The sequence below is a fragment of the Diadema antillarum genome, unplaced genomic scaffold, assembly GCF_040938485.1.
Source record: "Diadema antillarum isolate AM-2024a unplaced genomic scaffold, OU_Dant_1.0 seq00000263_RagTag, whole genome shotgun sequence".
NCBI classification, from domain to species: Eukaryota; Metazoa; Echinodermata; class Echinoidea; order Diadematoida; family Diadematidae; genus Diadema; species Diadema antillarum.
Genome location: NW_027271301.1, coordinates 1,366,826 through 1,383,129, shown reverse-complemented (window position 1 = coordinate 1,383,129; position 16,304 = coordinate 1,366,826). Strand labels below are relative to the sequence as shown.

At 38.2% G+C, this 16,304-nt stretch overlaps 1 protein-coding gene across 1 annotated transcript in view; it reads left to right on the top strand.

The window, feature by feature from the left end:
* The first annotated feature begins 1 nt into the window (after window position 1).
* The window catches only part of LOC139729785 (meckelin-like), a 29,487-nt gene continuing 13,184 nt past the window's right edge, over window positions 2-16,304 (top strand). Inside the window, exons 1-15 of the mRNA XM_071640718.1 lie at window positions 2-185; window positions 2,287-2,375; window positions 3,179-3,269; window positions 4,577-4,664; window positions 5,683-5,740; window positions 6,377-6,445; window positions 7,720-7,791; window positions 8,510-8,658; window positions 10,280-10,382; window positions 11,063-11,149; window positions 12,051-12,116; window positions 13,469-13,526; window positions 14,237-14,317; window positions 15,002-15,122; window positions 15,566-15,671. Of these exons, the coding sequence (XP_071496819.1) occupies window positions 2-185; window positions 2,287-2,375; window positions 3,179-3,269; window positions 4,577-4,664; window positions 5,683-5,740; window positions 6,377-6,445; window positions 7,720-7,791; window positions 8,510-8,658; window positions 10,280-10,382; window positions 11,063-11,149; window positions 12,051-12,116; window positions 13,469-13,526; window positions 14,237-14,317; window positions 15,002-15,122; window positions 15,566-15,671 (1,422 nt within the window). The remainder of the gene's footprint in view (window positions 186-2,286; window positions 2,376-3,178; window positions 3,270-4,576; window positions 4,665-5,682; window positions 5,741-6,376; window positions 6,446-7,719; window positions 7,792-8,509; window positions 8,659-10,279; window positions 10,383-11,062; window positions 11,150-12,050; window positions 12,117-13,468; window positions 13,527-14,236; window positions 14,318-15,001; window positions 15,123-15,565; window positions 15,672-16,304) is intronic.

The following is a 16,304-nucleotide window of genomic DNA, read 5'->3' as shown; positions in this document are numbered from 1 at the left end:
AATGGCTCCTTCGCTGGCATTTCTGGTGAAATATTTTCTTGCAATTGCGGTTTTAACAACGACTGTGTCATCTTATTCGTTTCCTTATATAACGAAAGATCAGTGTAATGATAATGGAGAATATTACGACTTTGTGGAGCTAAACTGTGATGCATGTGGCGAGAATCAAGTGCCAGCCACTGATGGTAAAGTATTACTCAGACCTTCACTTGTCAGTCCCATTGCTTTATTTTCCTGTATGTTGCGATCATGCGACCTGTGCTGTGGATGGATTTTTAGCGCACAACTAACTGACATCGTTCTCGTTTCATTCATGACGATAGCTACGAAATTCGGTATTTGTGACTGAATATTTGATTCCTGTAGAATCTTGAGCATTTTTGCTTGCCCTTGGTGTTAGCAGAATTTCATGGAATTTCAGTGATGTAGTTCGTAGATGTAGCCACTAGACATAGATGTCTAGTGACGAGTGTGTACATAATAATTTACAGTAAATTTAAGTTTAAATTAATTTAAATTTAATGAGGAAATATGCATAACAACACACGGCAAACCTTTGCTTAACCCCGGCGCGGGGTGCTGTAACCAGTAACAGCGCCCCGACAACTTGTATGCAATTTAGTGAAGTAATCAAGTGCGCTGCGATGCTTGCAATTCAGTAAACAACACTTGGATTCACAACGAAAAATCACATGTTGTAATACCATATTGTTGTTATATGTTATCTTATGTATGGTTGGGGCACCACCTATCGGCAGGGCACCTTCCCATCGGCACCCTGCGTATCATGGCTGTTTGCGTATAGAACGAAAAAGTACGCGCGGGATTAAGTGTCATTAGCTATAAAAACAAAAACGAAGAAACGAAAATCAAACTCAAACAAACCAAGCTAAAAATTACACATCCGCTCAGTAACGACGCATGTCTGTGAAATTCACGTGTATTACCTATGGCCTGTGAAATTCACGTGTATTACGTATGCTGTGAAATTCACGTGTATACCTATGGAGGGGAGGGGGTGCCGATCGCAAGGTTCCCTTTTTAGCTGCGCGAAGAAAACGGAACGCACGCACTAAAATTGCGCTATTTTAAAATGGAGATTCATAATCAATGAGACGGTCACGACATTCAAAACTGCAGTATTTATGGCATATTTGAGGTAAGAATTAGGCAGATTTGTATTATATTTTTAGAATAAACAAGCTACAGATCCTTAGGGTGACGATACGTGATACCCCCAACCCTACTGTAAAAGTGGTTTCTTTCGCGTACAGAAACTTTCGCGGTTTCCATTGGTGCCGACTTTTTCGCTTGTGTTTAAATTCGTGGTCGGTAATGATAGCATTGTAACAACCAACGAGTTCAAATAATTTTCGCGTGATGCTAAATTCGCGGTTTAACCTCAAAGCGCGAAAAGCGCGAAAATCAAACCACCGCGAAAGAAACCACTTTTACAGTATCCCTCACCATTGCCTCCGAAAACAAGATAAATTGTCATCATCTTTGAGACTGTCTCCTTGAGGTGCGAATCGCCATTTTGAACACATCACGTAAATAAAATGATCTGCGCATGCGCGAATGAATATTCATTTCAGTTCTCAGCTAGCCGTCCGCGTCCTGTGTGTTTTTTTCCATACGCATACATTGTGTATTATAATATGTGCTACATTTTATCCATACCTGATCGACAGCAAGGCTGTTAGCGCATGCGCTAATCTGGGCTCTTAAAACAGATCATTTCTTAAATCGATATCCGCGCCTCTGATTGTACGTATCTTATCTATTTAACAGTATGGCTACGAATTTCAGTGTAAAACCCTGTATTTTGGTCTCTGGTCACCAAAATGCTAAGCTATATCACGCGGTTCTTCAATAGCCATAGGGCTGCCATGCGACCCCGACTCGGTACAGGTTAGGGTTGCTGGTGCGGTCAGGTAAACCTTTAAATTAAAGTGCGTAAAAATTGTAGCACTACGGCCCACTACACTAGTAGATCTAACGTTAGAGCTCTGTATATCCACATATGTTGAGATGTAAAATTTACTACTACACTTGTAGTGAGCACTGTTAAACTACCGACGTTGGTGGGACTAGTGAGATCTTGAAAGCTGAAATCCTTACCATTGGAAATCATCAATCTTAGGCAGAATTTGCATTAAATTACTTCAACTTGTTCTTCATGCAATACAAAAGGCAATGCCAGCCATGTCCAGCCTACTGTTTTCAGGACAGCTGACACACAGTTTTGCTACATAAGTTTACAATGTTCTCATTTGTATATTCCAGGGTTTTCATGTCAGTGTACGCCCTACTTCAAGATGACTTCAAATAATGGAGGACCAGAGGTGGTGTGCACACCCTGTCCAGCTGGGGAGGTAGGATGTTTTACTTTCATTTTTTCATTCATGATCCTTGTGTTGTTCGGGTAAACTGACCAAGCTAATATCATTTTGCAAATATTGCTAACCCATGATGTACAGGAACATACATTGTGAATCCAATGAAAAAGTGAGGCGATTTGAGTATCTCATACAGAAAAGGTTAACATCGATGATCATATGGATAAACTTTTCACAACAGAATTGGACAGCTGTTCATAATTGTAGAGCAAAGACATAAAGGAATCATTGCCCATCATGAAAAGGCAAAAAGGAGCAAGGTTTAAACCTTGGGTACTGGAATTTATCGTCTTATTTTGGGCAAACTGAATTTACTCAGGGGGTCAAATCTTTAAAGCTGCTTTTAGAATTTGTGTAACATCACAATTATTATCTCACATGGTTGCAACTAATGTAGGTAGAGGATTACTCTTCCAATCCTAAATTTACCTAGTTTGGATTGCAATATTCCTAATCAAATCTTGAAAGAGTACAGTTATTGGTTTTCAGTCTTAATTTACCGAAGGTCATGTAAGTAAACATAATAGTCAACTCTGACCTGTGATGAGCAGTAATTACAAACAGCCTGTCTGCCTTGCCTTGCCTTTCTTTTGAACCGGACAAGTAACCACCCACCATTAAGTGGGGATGATAGAGATGAGACAGAAGAGGATAGACTTGGAAGCCCAACTGCTGCTATGCAGCAATCTTTCAGTATCTTCGGAAAAGGTAAAGGTGAAGACTTAAGAGTGCTCTTTTCTTTATAATTAAATGTGTACTAATGACAAATATCTCTTCAGAGGGCTACATCTGATGGGTGGGAGTGCATTGGATGCACCATCAACCCGGTCACCACACAGTGTGCCTCTTGTGGAGCCAGTGAGATTGGTGGTGAGTATTCAACATTCTTGCTCAAAAAGGTGTAACTGCACGTGTAGATTTTCTCACTTGCAAGATCATGCTCTGAGTGATGGAGGGGGGTGGGGTTCACATGCTGTAAATACACTGACATTTTTTCTCTGGTGGCCCACTCGGACTACTAAAAACTTGGAATCTGAAATTTTGGTGGCCCAAAATAAATGGAAACATAGTAATCCATTTTGCAATTTAAGTGTTTCTTGGAAATTTCGTAATCAGACATCAATTTTTAGTGACCCTGGGCCACTGGGCCACCCCTAATATTGAGCCCTGTTTGTACTGCCTTTTTCTCATATTCATTTATTACCAGTGTTTGTCATATAGCAAGGAGGAGACCGCTTCTTTTGACACAGAATTTAAAGTTTAAATATGATGTGTAATAACTGATGTACTCTTCACAGGCAAAGCATAGATTGGTTTCTAGTATGATAGTGGCAAGTTTCAGAATGTGACTACAAATGGATGCAAAGAAGTCTTCTAATGAATATTGAACTTTATGAATACCTATTCATAATCTTCACAATTTGTGAAATTTAAGAGTGCATAGAAAAGTGTTGTCTTGATGCAGTAGTTGTCCCTGCCAAACGAGTTCGAGCAGGGGACTATGAAACGGGCTCCGTACGTGTGTGTGTCTGTGTGTGTGTGTGTGTATGTGTGTGTGTATGTGTGTGCGTTCGTGTGTGATCAAAATGTTCAATTTGCTACTTCTCTGTCATTTATGAGCCAATTTTGATTCTGTTTGCTTTATATGATAGCACTACATGGGAGCTTTGAAACTTGTACACAGAATTTCAGTTGTGACCTTTGACCTTGACCTTTGACCTATATTGTACATTTTGCTACAAAATGCTACTCCTTCGCCATTTCTAACCCGATTTCGATTCTGTTTGCTTTATGTGATGGCACTAGGTGAGGGCTTTAAAACTTCTACACAGAATTTTGACCTTTGACTTCTTTAACCTTTGACCTTGATTTTTGACCTATATTGTACATTGGCTACAAAATGCTACTCCTTCGCCATTTCTAACCCGATTTCGATTCCGTTTGCTTTGTGTGATGGCACTAGGTGAGGGCTTCAAAACTTGTACACAGAATTTTGACCTTTGACTTCTTTGACCTTTGACCTTGATTTTTGACCTATATTGTACATTTTGCTACAAAATGCTACTTCCAGCGGGGACATATTATATTACGCACCGCGTAATTTCTACTTTTCCTTGTTTGGAATAGTATTGGTCAATGGCAGCAGATTTCACTTTTCTTCCCTGTCTTCTTTGCAGTGGAGTACAGCATCACTGGTGAGCTTCAAGCCAACAAGACATGTGTGCTATGTGCAGCCAAGACCCAGCCAGATAGTGAGGACCTGCAGTGAGTCCAGTTTTTCTCTTCATCTGACCAAACTTTTTGACACTCCAGAAGACACCACATACTGCAAAACCAGAAACATTGGTAGCATAGAACTTTTGTGAATTGGAGCTGATGGCCTTTTCTGCGGCATTAAACTTTCGCGAATTGCTTCTGACATTCAACACATTGTTTAGACAAACCCTTTTGCGTGCATCTTACCTTTGCACATCCCGCCTCCTCGCGAAATTCATGACAGTTTTTTTTTTTTTTTGCACATGAAAATTTGGGGTTTTACAGGTCACTATAAAGTTGTCATACATGTAGATCTGCTGCTTACCTTTTAATATTCAAAACAACTAAAGTCTAATCTGCTCTAGTGGCCACCTGTGTATAATGCAACCTGCCTATAGTGACCGCATGGGAATTCCCTGCAGAGAAAACTGTGATTAAGAACCTGTGTATAGCGGCCACCTGCTTAAAGAGACCAGCGACCTCTGATTTCAATTCCACTGTACAACTGTGCAGAATCACCGCTGGGCATCATGTTTCAGTAGTGTAACTAGCTTACTATAGCGTTGTTGACAGTTGCATTTAACAAATGCCCCTGAACCTTTTCAATGCTAAAGTTATCGGTGCTTATGTAAAGGGAGAGGATGAATTCCTTTAGCTAACACAGATGATTTTATGTAGTATGTATGTGTGTATAAATACATATATACACACACATATGTGCAAATGATTATATAGTAATATTTATTTGTGGGCTATATGTAGAAGATATCATGGTATAAATGTAATCATATGAAACATTGAAAATCTTTACCATGATGAATTCTCCAGCATCAAAAAAGGATATACGCTAGCCTGAGGGAAGAATCAATGTGAAAATATAAAAATGATTGAACCAATCAATCTCACCACAATATATATCAAATCTGACTCAAGCTTTTAAATTCCTTTTTCACTTTCATCCACCCTTTCAAAAGAGAACAGGTAGAAATGCATGTTACTCAAACTGAAACTCTCTGTTTGATTCCAGGTGTGAACGTTGCCACCAGAGTTTCATTGCTGTGACAGGAACCTGCACTTGCCCACAGGTAGGCTGCTTGCTGTCGGTCCTGGCTTGAGCAGATATATAAGTGATTGCGCATGATGCATTTTAAAACAAAATTCTGTAGACTTTCTGTGAGTGTTAAATATCTTCATTCAGTATTATCTTTGTCACAAGGATGTTTGGAGGTAGGGTAATGGACTGTGTGCTGGTACATTTTATGTTTGATCTAAAAAGTTACTTGAAGTGAATCGTACCTTCAATAGACTGGCAAGACTTTTCTGATGGAAGAATTGAATAAATGCCTCATCTATTTTTTAATCATTTAGATATGAATGCAATATGCTGAATGAGAAACATTTCCCTAGCACTAAGCAGTGGCGGATCCAGAGGGGGGCGCAACCGGCGCACCCCCCCTTTATTTTTGTTAAAAACAAAAGAAATAAAAAGAAAAAAATTGAATTAAACCCGGAAGTGGCACCAGAAATATTAGTTGCGCCCCCCCCCTTACCGAATTCCTGGATCCGCCCCTGCTAAGACAGTATTCATTTGAAGTTGCATCAACAGTTTCTATTGAATTGTCTTGGGAATTACATCCTCTGTCCTCAAACAACTTTTCTTGGTCAACACAAAGATATTTTATAATTCATGTTTTTGTTTTTTGTTTTTTTTTCCACTTCAGGAAGGCAATGTATGTTTCCCAGATCCTCTGCCTGTTTTGCCTCAAGGAGCTTTCAACGTGGAGTTTGATGTAAGTACACTTACTCACCTTCAGTGTTAAAGAGATGGTATAGTTTTTGGTTGAGGTAGGGATTCAGGTTTTAACTTTTTGCAAAATAATTATGAACTGTTTATATGAAATATGAAAGAGCATACAATTCTAGGAGGAACTGTAAGTTTACTTGATGAAAATCAGCTTTGAATGGCTGAGATATCCAAAAATAAAGCATAAAAAGTGGTCCTAATAAAAGAGGGTCCCACCTTTTATTTGGACCTCTTTGTTTTTGGATATCTCAGCCATTTCAAAACCGATTTTCATCAAATATTTTTGATTCCTCTTAAAATTGTATGCTCTTCAATATTTTATATAAATGGTTTCTGGTTATTTGCACAAAGTTAAAACCTAAATCACCTTCTCCACCAAAACTATACCATCCCTTTAACATTGTACTGTAGATTACTGACAAGGGAGGGATCATACAAAATGTTACATCATCACCATGTTTATCATATTATTTCTACAAATACATTCTCATGTTTACCAGTTTCTGTCTGTTGACTGACCAGTATAATGTTTGACATTGTATTCCATGAGAATTGTAGGACAAAAACAGCCTGCAGAGGTTTGTCCAAGGAATGTCCAGAAATGGCAATCCTGGTGTAGCGGAATTGTATCTTAAAGGGGAGCTCAACTCCATGTTCAAATTTGAATAAATTAGGGTACAGCAAACAGTGCAAATTTCACCAAAATAAAAAAAAGAAGAAAATAAATAAAGTCATTTAATTTTTCAATATTTCTCATGTGTTCATGGAACGTTGATTAAAAGTAAAGCACATATGCATATAAGACGATGAGATAACATTTACAAATTTCCCACTGTAATGCAGAAAGGCATTTTCGAAATGGTGCTTTCACCGTAATTAAGCAGCTAAAGCCGTTATTCCCAACATTACCATTGCCAAGTTATTACAATTCCAGAATAATATGATGCAAAGATATGTAAGTTCTTTTTTTATGCATGAAATTGTGTGATGGTGTTTGTGCAGTTTTGTAACAGATAGTGACATCATCTGTGTAATAGATCGACTTTTCTCTGACTGTGCTAAAACTTTGTAAGATTCTACTTGCAGACAATCTGGCACAAGACAATCTTTAACACTTGAGAAACATTAGAAGTCATAGGTTTATGCATGCAACTTATTCATTGATTTAACTTGCAGATCATTTGCTACTTCAGTTTGAAGTACCTCCCAGCACCAGTAATGTGACTTTGTGATATTACATTTTTCAAAATCCCATTGCAGATTCTTACTTCTCCTGTGCGTCAGTCTTGGTTCTTAGCAGAATTCCTTGGTGAAGTGCAGGAATCATGCGAGGTAAGCGGGAGAGGTTAACCATAAGATGTTAGAATGCTCTGTCTGAGCAGCTGGCCTCTGTGGAAATAACAATATATAACACATGAATTTTTTTCCTTCTTTATTTCACATACATTGCCAGGTAACTGAATTCAGTTGTGTCTCTCATTCAGCTGCAATTTCCTGCAACATGCATTATGTACTATTCATATTTAGGCCTACACCAACAAGAACAAAAATCCATCAAAAAGCCTGTAATGTGTGTGATGAATAAACCATGATACATTAATATCTGCACAAATGTCTGTCACTTCTACCCTGGGCTATCTCAATATCAAAAAGAAAAACAAAAGTGAAGCAAAATGAGAATTTATAGTAGCTATTAGGATGAACTGCTTTGCACATTGGCTTTGCGAGTGCTGCCTAAATATCCTGTGACAATATCAAGAAATGAGAGTACACAGCCAGTGCATGTCCATCTTTGTGATTTCAAGGCCTGTATTTGTTGCACAATACCTAATATCACCTACACCATCATCCTAGCTGTAGCAGTTGTGTTTTATATTTACTTGATAGGTACGGGGTAGTGTCACAGTTGTTTATAAAGATAAACAAATTATCGAATGAAATGAATGCTGAAAACTGTCCACATGTTTCAGTCTAGTCCAATGTATATGTATAATGAAGGTTTAAAATGCCTCGATGATGAATTTTGTATGTGTGTTTTTTGCCCTTTCAGGATTACTACAACTTCACTGCATGTCAAGCGTGGGGCAACATGTGTGTGATGCAGCTGTACAATGTTGACTCCACGGCGTGTCAGAACTACAGGAGTGCTGCTGGTGTAGGGGCTGCTCAGATCTTTGGGGCCAACAACATAGATGATTGGTATGCCCATTGAGTCATGGTCTCAATACATGCTGACTTATGTTTCACCTTTAATCTGAGTAGGATAAGGTATAGGGGACAGAGGAGTAGATTAGTAAGAATTTGTATCATTTTCTTATTGTGGAATTTCTGTGCAGCTCTTCATCCTAACCAGGCCGGGCTTTTTTTGGTGTTCTGTGGCCGGGGAGGGGTTGATTCAACCCCCCCCCCCCCCCCCCCCCCCCCCGAGATCTCTGCCGTCGCTCGCGCAATCACCATGAAAATTGGCACATACATTACCTGTCGCGTAATCTACCAAACTATTTTTTTTTTAAAAATTGAAATTTTCATCATAATAATTAATTATGTTGAAATATGCGTAAAATAATACTTTTTGCTGTAAATCAGAAATTAAAGCTCCTAGAATCCTAATTTTTAGTGATAACATTCTTTGTAGCATTCCAAACAATGTACATGAAAAAAAAATCTGGTATCAAAATCAATTTCTTATGTATTTTATTGTTTTATGAATTTCTTATGTATTTCTTTGTTTTTTCGACCTTTTGTTTTATCATTTTTTTTTGACCTTGATTTTTTACCTATATTGTACATTGCCTACAAAATGCTACTCCTTCGCCATTTCTAACCCGATTTCGATTCCGTTTGCTTTATGTGATGGCACTAGGTGAGGGCTTCAAAACTTCTACACAGAATTTTGACCTTTGACTTCTTTGACCTTTGACCTCGAACATTGACCTGTATTGTACATTTTGCTACCAAATGCTACTCCTTCGCCATTTCTAACCCGATTTCGATTCCGTTTGCTTTATGTGATGGCACTAGGTGAGGGCTTCAAAACTTCTACACAGAATTTTGACCTTTGACTTCTTTGACCTTTGACCTCGAACATTGACCTGTATTGTACATTTTGCTACCAAATGCTACTCCTTCGCCATTTCTAACCCGATTTCGATTCCGTTTGCTTTGTGTGATGGCACTAGGTGAGGGCTTCAAAACTTCTACACAGAATTTTGACCTTTGACTTCTTTGACCTTTGACCTTGATCTTTTTACCTATATTTTCTCAAATTTATGACAGAACCTATTTCAAGCATAATTATGCTAAAATTAATTAATTTCAGCCTCTGAAAGTGAAAATAATCATATCTCTATGAATAAGAAGAGAAAACTCCATTTGCATAGACTTTATACACAAAATCACGTTTTTGAGCCATTTTCGGTCTGACAGGCATGTATAAAAGGTCGCGCAGTGTCGTAACGGTATGCGCGATTTTCGAGAAAATGGTGTCGAAAGATGCGCAAGACTTGAAAGTAAAAAGTCAGCGAACGGTGGGGTCAAAAAATTTTGCGCGGCGGAGTAGTCGCGAAAAATGTCGAGGGGGGTTGATTCAACCCCCCCCCCCTGGCCTTTTTAGGGTTAAACCAGTAGGACCTCCATAATTCCAATGCAAACAAAAAACATTTTGTCCCCCTCACATTTTCTTCTATTTCTATAAGTCTGTAGCATGAATGGACATGCTCATGCAGTCTTTTATGTGTTTTTTTTTTTCAATGGTATATTGCTTTTAAATGTCATATGCTTCCATACTCTAACCATTTTTGAATTTTTCTTGGTTGTCTAGGCCACTTAATATGCCATGGTTGTACTATGGAGATGGGACAACAGAGGAGGTTCTTGATCAGACAGACCTGAACAAAGTCTTCTCTTTTAACAGCTCTTCAACAGTAAGTAGGCTTTTTGGAAGTGAAGCAACACAAAACTTGTAATCAATGACTTCCTCACATTCTATACTGCTCTCCTGGATCTTGTACACACACACACACACACACACACACACACACACACACACACACACACACACATAATATATAATGTATGTATATGCCTGTGTTTTGAATATTTGAGCTCCAGTAGAAGTTATTGTATTCGTAGGTGGGACCTCCTATGAAATTCGGACAGGGTCATCCACTTTGGGGTATGAAAGTGAGGACTTGATAAACAAGATAAATGTTGCAACTGGCTACGTAACTACTGAGAATACTGACTTACTGGTGCTTATTTACGTTGATGAAGGGTAGATTGTCAATCAGTTGCAATAAAAACAACTCAACGCAAAAATTCTTACTTTAATGGGATAAATGTTACTGTTATGCAATCTTAAGTACATTTCCAGGTGCTGTGGAAAAAGACAATATGATCAAGATCTGTGAGGGGCTTTTGAAACAACATTCATCATATTGTTGCTTCTGTCCTATTTGATGTCTGCTGATGGCGTGATTTTGATTTTGTCGTTTGCATCAATGGCAAATGGATGTGTTTGTTTATATTTTTTTTGTCTTCTAGCCAATGGTTGTTTTGCCCATCAGCACAATGATTAATTTTTTCGTACTCTTGTTTGCTATAGGACAGTGAACTCACACTGGTAGTAGCCCAGTACACGGCCAATGGCACTTTCCTTGGTGTGGACTCAGTGACAGGAGGCAGACTACAGGTAGGAAGCCAAGCAGTCTGTTTAATGGATGAGATCCATCTGCTGAGCTTGCTAGGCATCTTACTGCTCTCAGTGTGTTTGGTGCTACACAAATTTGACATATTGACCTTCTCTCCTTGCAGAATGATAAACTTTTCACTTCAAATGAAATAACGGGACTAATGACAGTTGTAACACGTTTAACTCAATTTTTGTTTTGTTTTTTATCTTTTTAAACTGCAGTCAAAGTCAGATTTTTTTTTTTTTTTTTTTTTTTTGGGGGGGGGGGGTGGTTGGTTTAGGATGTGTTACTCACATGCATCTGAATCTATACATATCAATTTTATAGGTAACCTTTTAACCATATTTTGATAATGGTCTCGTCAGAGCTAGTCGAGTGGTAAGTCCCCTTTTTTTATGTAGAATTTACATGGGATAGCAACATTTCACCAAAATCTTTATTTTTGAAGATTGCAGAAGGTCAAAAAACATTGATTATCTAAGTGAGTACAGGGTTTCCTATTTTTGTTGTGAATGTTCAGGTTTATATGACACACAGTGTGGTATTTTTTCTGTGCTTTCTTTCTTTCTTTCTTTCATTTTGATTTTTTTTTTTTTGTCAGGTTACATAGGAAATGCTTGATGATCATGTCCATTTGGTTGTTTGTTTGTTTATCACAATTTGGATCCTTCCGGAAATAAACCACATCAATTCTTCATCTGTCAGAGAAGCCGGATCTCATTTCAAAAGAGTATGCTCAGTTTCATTTTTATGTGAATTGCTTTGGGGGGGGGGGGGGGGGGGGGGTTGTATCTCATTATTTTGTTGATGTTCCTGTACATTCCTTGAGCAGGTATCTCAACAGTGGATCAATCAGCTGACGATTCTCTCTCTGTGTATATCTCTATATCTCTCCCAAAGTTTTGCAAAGACACTGAAGAGCGGATGGATGCAGCTTACTCATTTGCCACAACCTACAGGAGTAGTGTGAGTTGACTTCTGCCTTTTCTAAAGTCAAGAGACATTTGGTGATTTCAAGTTTGGTGCTAGCACAGGTGCTGGTATTACCTCCTAAACATTTGCTCTAATTCGAGTTCCAAACCCGATGATCAGATTAATGCAAGTAATACTGATCATAATTACCAATCTTCAACACTAGTGTTATGCTTACACCACAACAAAAAGGTGATTGTGCTTGGTTCAAGTTGTATGTGAAAAGATGCAGCCATGAATACTTTGTATAAGGCTAATGATGTTGATGAAGGATTAAAATGCCACAGATTTCTTAACATCTTCAAACTGCAATTATCCTAAGACATTGTGTAATTTTCAAAGGTGACCGATAGATTAACATGAGCTCTGCAGGGACCAACATACTTCATGTGAGTAGGGACAACATGCAGCCTTGGAGGTAATTGTGGGTATCATACACATAGAAACGCTAACACCAACATCGAGGTTGAAAAGACCTATTTGATAATCCCTAGCAGCATCAGTCCCACTTAACAGCTCTAGCATTTCCTCCATCAAAAGAATTTCAAATAAAGGTGTTAAATTCCGCAGTGGCGTTTATGCAAGAAGATAAAAAGATGAAATCTTGCTTGGCCACCATCACAATGTTAAAGTGTCTCTATATGTCATATGATCATTTGCATGGTTTCTTGCATTACCATGATTGACCTTTGCAGTGTAGTTTGGAATAGAACAGTACCACGATTGACCTTTGCAGTGTAGTTTGGAATAGAAAGTCAAACTGCTCTTCTTGGTACTAGCATCATCAGTCCCTCTTAAAAAAAGCTCTTGCATTTCTTAGTCAAAAGAATTTCAGATGTAGACATTTCAATTCAGAGTCAGCCATTTTCAAGAGTACATAAAATTATGAAATCTCACTTGGTCACCACCATGATGAGAAAGTGCTAATGACCAGTTATACGTCACTTTATATGACTGTCATAAGCAAAATTATGTGTTAGACAAAATAAATGCATGGTCATGTATATGCTCTCAACCAGTTATTTTAGTAGGATCTGCTCCATTATTTTGTAAGAACCAATTATGTCTTATAGTACTGTGTAAGTCATGTCACATGATGGTATATCATCATATATTTAGGCTTCATGTCTACATTTGTGATTAATTTGGTTTAAAGTGGTCTGTTGCCCACTGATTTTGTAGCAACTTAAAACTTACTTGATATTGAAACTTGCTGGAGCTGCTTTTAACATTCTCTCATGTGGCAAATATACAATTTACTTATATCTTGCCAACCCTCATTATGCAATTAGTTGTGAAATGTGTGTTCAGTGCTATTGGATTTTTTTCTTGTCTGTGTTATCTAGTGTTCCCTCTCAGCGAGACAATTTTGGGACTCCTATGAAACAGTCTTCTTTGACATGTGTATCCTTTTGATCAGCAAGTTGATTATTATTGAATGAATGAGCATGTAAGAGCAGTAACTTGGAAGCTTTCTCAAAGATTCGTGTCGAGGCAAGTTTCAAAATTGTAAATCTAGGTGAGAGGATGGTTCTGATTATGGCCAAGTTGTCAAAAATGTTTTATGCATTTCTAATGAGAATCAGCACTTTGCAAGGATGCAAAGATCTGAAGTTCAACTTTATTTCCTATCATTGCATGCACTAGGAATTGTAACTGCAGAGTATCAATACTTTTGTAGACCTGCCAATGATATTCTTGTATCATAGTTCACATGTTTTTCTGTCATTCAAAAGGAGAATCATATGATGATTTATGCCTTTGAAAAGAAAATCATGATATTTCTGAATAGCATACTTTGCAGCCCTGCACAGTTCCTAGTACCAATATGAGCAAAACTGGTGAAATCATGGCAACTTATGATAGGGTTCTTAGAATGATGAATTGGTTTCACCACACTGACATTGTAAACTCTGTAATCTGCTTCAGAGGGTTGATGATGTCACTCTTCTAAAACTTGGTGTATTCTAATCTACCGATAGTGGTGAAGGGACTAGGAAATTTAGTCCTTGTATGAACATGTGTGTGGATGCACCTTTGCAGGCCAGTGTGCCAGTGTACCTACACTGTAATGCCAGATACTGCATTCCTTGACTCCTAGCTCTAATAAACAGACATGCAGTTCGATGACAATGGGATTAATAAGCTCTTTGACATTCCTGTTCTCATCACCAACTTTGACCCTGCAAATGAAGGTAAGACCCTCATGCTCAAAGGTCACATGACAGATGGTACTTATTCAGCAATAACCCTTATTATCATTTTGCTTTGATATCATTTCATTTTGCATATTTGGTTTAATTCAATTTAGTTTTCTTTTTCATTTCATTTCCTTTTGTTTAATTAAGATTTTTGTTTTAGTCTTTCATTGCATGTAATTTTTGTGATGATATATATTAATTCATTATTACACCACCCCCTTTTTTTTGAGGGGGGGGGGGGGGGCAAAGGGACATTATTGAGGGAACCATATCAGGATTTCATCAGGGGTCGCACTTAACTTTTTTTTAACTAGCCAGGCGGACTACTTAGAATCAATTTTGACACTGACGAATTATTTTGGCTAGCCAGACGGACTAGTTACTTCAGAATTTTATGATTTTTAGCTAGTCCGACATGATTTTGGGTGGCCAATGGCCAGCGGACCATCGCCAATTTCGAACCCTGTTCATGCAGAGTCATTTTAGTCCAGGATTTGGGAAAGAGATGAAAAGACATCAAGACTAAAAAGTAATGTGAAACCAGGTCCAGGGAAAGGAATGCTTTCTTTCCATGTGGAAGACAAAGTGTATGGTAGCTTGATGGGGAAATGTAAACTCCTGCAGAAAGTATGATGATTCTCTTAAAAACATTGAGTACAAATTGGTTTCTCCTTGTAGGAAGTGATAGGTCTCAATGGAGACTGACTCGTCGTTTCTTCCTGGTGGACAACCTGAGTGGACAAGACGTTGTGGACACACCAGCCAGTGCCATTCGCTATGCATCTAGTATCAAACTGGAGTGAGTCACCATCGTATAATAGCTGAGATGTGGTTACCCATCCCAAAATAACAGATTTTTGCAAAGTTTACTGCCTTCTTCAGTCACTAAAACATTCAAGGCATTACATTTTTTGCTCACTGGAGCCATCAGCCTTTTTTCTTTTTTCTTTTTTTTCACCACATGAAACAACATGAAACAAGCAAATTATGGAGACAGAGAGAGAGAGAGATAGATAGATAGATAGATAGATAGATAGATAGATAGAAATAAAGAGAGAGAGAGAGAGAGAGATGGAGGGGAAAGAAAGATGGGTAGACGGGGGGGGGGGGGGGGGCAGACTGAAGAATGTCTGTATACAATACCTATTAGTAAGCTGTTTGATGTATGATAGCTACAGAAGATAGAATAATGTGCAATGTTGCGCCATTGATTCCTCATCTTGTATGTGCATTATTTGGCAGGGTTACACTTCGAGATGGAACAGATGGCATGATCTACCCACCGCTTCTACGAATCACTTACTCTCAGCTGGCCTATGAAGACTACGAGGCTGAAAACTCTGCTACTGTACGTGCCTCGTCCAACTGAATGAACCTGATACTGTAGCTATGAACATTTTGCATGTCTAATTTTCTTTCTTTTTGTTTTTCACTTGGTTCAGTATGATAGATAATGTTCAATATTTTCCCCTGCGTACTCTTACACTGTACTGTATTACAAGTGTCCATGCTCATGTTAAAAGGCACTGTATACTTGCGGCTCTTCCAGGAATGCTGGTCTGAGGATGCATCATGTGTTACAGTGTCAGTGTATCGGTTTTGTGTAGATCATCATTGGTTTGTGTCTGTCACTGAAAAAAATCCATGGATGTGCCATGAAATTTGTCTATTTTATATGATTCCTGCTCTCATATCCGAGTGAAAATGTGGTTTTCTCGGATTATGACGTTGTCATTAGGATATGGATGAGATAGCTGAAAATATTGAAATATAAAATACATTCTTCTTTCAGCCATATCTGTGATGATTGATATGAAACAGCTCTCAATCTAATTTGGTAAACTACAAGATTGTATTGAAAACACTGAAGATGGCTATGAAGATGACCTTTGCCCATTCCACATTTCATGTGTTATTTAATTGTCTCTTCTCTCTGTTTATCTATTAAGATAACATTACTCGTCTAAGATCTTTAGATCAG